General features: G+C 32.3%; 1 protein-coding gene across 1 annotated transcript; it reads right to left on the reverse strand.

Annotated features, from left to right (window-relative positions):
* LOC107644699 (ABC transporter G family member 11) lies at positions 4 to 4,395 on the reverse strand. Its single transcript, XM_016348628.2, has 9 exons — positions 4,072 to 4,395; positions 2,543 to 2,714; positions 2,318 to 2,440; positions 2,028 to 2,156; positions 1,697 to 1,891; positions 1,490 to 1,576; positions 954 to 1,226; positions 610 to 717; positions 4 to 510 (listed from the first exon to the last, which is right to left on the reverse strand). Exons 1-9 carry the CDS (start codon positions 4,269 to 4,271, stop codon positions 154 to 156), a joined length of 1,644 nt encoding a protein of 547 aa, XP_016204114.1. The 5' UTR covers positions 4,272 to 4,395; the 3' UTR covers positions 4 to 153.

Genomic DNA, 4,621 nt, shown 5'->3' on the forward strand with positions numbered 1-4,621 from the left:
TCATAAACACACCGAATTTCTTTTCAGCTTTTTTAGTACCCTCTTCTAACCAAGAGGGATGTCAACATTGTAATAAAAGATAAAAATATGTATATAAATAAAAATCATAAGAATTTCATTCGTTGTTCATTTCAAACTCTTTTTTTTTTGTTTTCAACTTTTGGAAGTGCCATTTCTTCTTTGAGTAGAAACATAAGCTCTAAGAGATGGTGAGTGAGCAAGAACATCAGGTGCAATAGTTGTGTTCTGAGTTCCACTCTTCTGCTGCATCCTTCTCCTAGCAATGTACCCTCTAACCCATGGTGTCACATCCTCATTGATCTTGATCATTATGAAGAAAATTATGCGGTAGATTATAATCATGCTGAAGATCACACTTAGGTCTATCCACTTTGATCTGTTCACATCAATCTGGAAAACATTCTCTAGGATGTATTCGCCCGGTATCTTTGGAAGATCCGGCGTCTGGTTGTCGAATATCAAGCCAGTTAGATCATTCTGGTATTGTCCCTGCAAGAGTTTTTTCATTGCTTTCAATAGTCTAAAAAATTGAACTGAGAAATAATAAATAGACATTCACAAGAATTGAAGTGTCACAAACTTTCTTACTTGTAGTGCCCAAAAATGGAAACTGATGTATGACATTGGATAGCGCCAGACTGGCTTTGGAATATCATGTGGAAGCCTAAAGTAGCCAGACACCAGCATGAATATTCCCTAAGAGTAGTTTATCAATCATGAAAAAGAAAATTCATCCATAAGTTTTAGTTAAATGGAATCTATATAACAAATTAATTGAGCAAATGCTATGTTTAGTAAGTGAACAAGTACATGATTCGTTTCCATATAAGATAAAATACAATTGTCATGTCAGCATAGTATTTTTAAAACTTTATAAGAAGAGCATTGATTTATTTAATAGGGAGGATATGATTGAATGTGCATGTGCATACCTGAATCCCTGCTCCAATTATGATGCCCATGAGGAAGTTGGGGACAATGCTAGCTATTGCCATCATTAAGCTCTCAACAACTGTGACACTTGCATAAAGGCACAGCACAAAGAAGAGGTAATGCCAAAAACCAGGGTGAAGCCTAACCATGAAGTAACAGATTGTTCCAGACAGAAAAGTTATTAATATCAGGAATGGCATTGCAGATAATGTGTTGCTTATCACAAATGCAGTCACACCATAGTGCCCATTCAGTCTTTCCCTTTGGAAAACCTGTAATTAACACACAATATATAATCACATTATGAAAATTATACCTACTTAGTACTACTCCCTTCGTTCCACAATGATAAATTGTTTTAACATTTTCTGATACTATCATGAATCAATAATTCTCGATGCAATTTGTACCGGAAAGCATTGATTCATGAACGTATCAGAAAAGTCAAAACAACTGATTATTGTGAAACTGAGAGAGTATTATATTAGGTCATATTTGTGGCGAAATAGTAACCACATAGGGCTTAATGACTTACCTTCATGTCTTCAACAAATGAAGGGAATCCACCAATTGACATGAATGTGACAAAACCAAACACAAATGATGCACATGAGCCTCTAGCCTAAGAAAAACAATAACATAGGTAGTTAAATCAACTTTCTTGCCAAACTAAAATCCACATGCATCATTTATTCACCGCAACCAACTTTGAATTTGCTTCAAATCTAAAGAAACCAAGTACCAGAATTGAATTGTAGCCTGTTCCCACGTTCAAATAAATGGTTCCAATGCAGATAGTGACCACAATGTAGATCACAAGCCTAAGCCAATAGTAACCAAAGTCCCTAGACATGTTGATGAAGGAGCGCTTTGTTAAAGTGTAAGACTGCATTAAGAAGCTAGCTTGGCTTCCTCCTGCGTCAAGCACTGTTCCTTTCTGCAGAAAATTATGAAGAAAAAAAAAAGATTACTCATTTGCATAGTGCTAAGTTTGGTGCAGTTGATATCAATAGCAATAAGGCTGTGTTTGGATACTGTTTTAAAAACAAAATTTATGTACTTTCTGTACTTACAACTTTGGATATCTCATCCACTTTCTGTATTGCAGCATAAGAATGCTGAGAAGTGCGGTAGTAATCAATAAGAGTCCTGATAGCTTCAGCAGTAGTGATCTTATCCAAGGGATCATCACTTCCCTCAAACTGAGATAACAAAGTTAAAACATTTTAGCAAAGGAACATATATAAATTCATAATTGTCATAAATAGGGACTGATCATAACCACAATCTTAAAAAGAATGAAACTAAAATGTTGCAATAGTCAAGATTATGACATGCATAAAGATGAGTAGAATAATAGTACCCTGAGTTTCATGGACCCTTTAAGAGTTGATTTGACTTTGTCAAAGTCAGAGTTGATGCATCTAAGGAAATGATCTGATGGATTCCTCAATGCAGGGCATGGAAAACCAGCTTGTGCAAAGAACTGTTGAAAGCATGCAGCATAATAATGCTCAGAATCAATCACATAAAAATGAATAATTTTAAGAATTTAGAAATAGTATTATTATTATTGGTAGATTGGTACCTCATATGCCTCAGAAGCTTGGCCAAAGTAAACAGTTTTGCCACCAGAGAGCAAGTACAATTGATCAAAGAGTTCAAACACTTCACTGCTTGGTTGATGAATGGAAGCTATTACTGTTCTTCCATCTCTTGCCAATGCACGCAGTGTCTGAGTCACAAAGAAAGCCGAAGCACTGCAAAAACAACAACACATGTAAAGTTTTAATTGGGATAAGAAAATCTATACAAAATTAGAAGAGAAAATCAAAACAGAGAACATATGAATTCAGCACATACAGACTTTTTTTTTTATGCATGCTACTATGTCTATAATTAATGTGGCTATACAACTTTTATCAACATTTAAAAAATATTGTCAAAATTTATCTGGGGTTTCTTAAATATTTGATAATATTTTTTAATTTAAAAAATAAAGTAAAAAGTATTGTGAAAATGTAAAAGTATAATTTACTTTTTAATCATATAAAGTAAAAAGTGTAATCTAATTTTGTTATTAAAATCGTATAACTATCGTAACCAACAAAGACTCTGCTTTTTAATTTATCTTACAACTACTGTTGTGTCTCATCAAGAAGGTGGAAAATAAATTAGAGTAATATTAAATAATGAACCTTTTTTTCATTTAATATTATTTTTTTAAATTATTTTGTTTATCCTAAATCTAAATTCTAAATCATAAATTTTTAATCTTAAATTTTGAATTATTAATTTAAATATTAAAATTAATTGATATTGGCTAACTAAAAATTAATTTTTTATTTTTTCCACTTAATATTATCATGGCTTTGTGGTTATAAAAATATAAATAAATACTAAATACAGATACTAAATTAATAAACCCATAGAAATCATTGTAGTAGTGTTAGATGATTTAGTTGACAAAGGTCAATTTTACGAATTTATAATATGTCATATGTGCCTATTTAATCGTGACTTCATATATATAATAGATGATATGATGATGTAGAAAAATATTAAAATGAGCCTTTAATTATTTATTGCATCAACTTTATCTTTTCTGCAAGAATAGGAAATCCTGTGTTTAAATAAATAACCTAATATAGAAACAGGACAAGAAGAATACGAAATAAAGTAGTGGCTACGGATCTTCAACTACATCTTCCTAATGAGTATCTATTTTTTATTTTTCACTATATATATTAAATAATAGTTTTTGTCCTGATGCTTTCCAGTTCAACTCTTACAGGAGTGTATCTTAGTCAACCCAACTACATTAATTATCTCCCCATCCTAAACCTCCCAACAAACCCTCTAGTTAACTGCAAATTAAAGCTTTAGTATTCAAAGAGACATAGACCACATATTAAGTGTTATAATTACAATATTTTTTCCAGCTTGATAAAAAGCACATATAATTACAATATTTTTATATGAGTGATGGAATTGATGAGTAATTTTATGTTTAAAAATAAAGTATATTTATATTATTTGTAGCATAAAATAGTTGTGAAGGAAGAAATAGACAGATGGACAAAGAAAATAAATGCAGTTAAAGTGAAATCCAACTACCTGTCTAAGCCACTAGTAGGTTCATCAAGGAAGAGCAACCTAGGCCTCATCAATATTTCCAATGCAATGCTAACCCTTCTCTTCTCCCCACCACTGATCCCACGCAGGTGCCAGTTCCCTATCACTGTGTCAGCACAATCTTGAAGCCCCATCGCCACTATCGTGCTCTCAACCAATGCCCTTTTGTCCGACCTTGCCATCTTATCTGGCAACCGCAGCCTTGCTGAATATGATATCGTCTCTCTTACTGTTAGGGTCCCAATTAAGTTGTCATCTTGTGTCACGTAAGCCTAATCATTCCAAGTTAAAATAATAATTAATAAAGTTCCAACTAATTAACCCAACTCACATGTCAAAATTTATTATATGCTGGTTGGTTATTAGGTATGTACATAGATATGGATTAAATCTAACAAAAAGTTCATCTCAAAGTTCAATACCTAACAAAATCTAAACCATAAAAAATGATAAAAGACAAGTATTATTACTTATGATTAGTAGTAAGACTAACGAAACAAGCCTGTTTTTGGTTACGGTAATAATTTAAAGA

The sequence above is a fragment of the Arachis ipaensis genome, chromosome B05 (assembly GCF_000816755.2).
Source record: "Arachis ipaensis cultivar K30076 chromosome B05, Araip1.1, whole genome shotgun sequence".
NCBI classification, from domain to species: domain Eukaryota; kingdom Viridiplantae; phylum Streptophyta; class Magnoliopsida; order Fabales; family Fabaceae; genus Arachis; species Arachis ipaensis.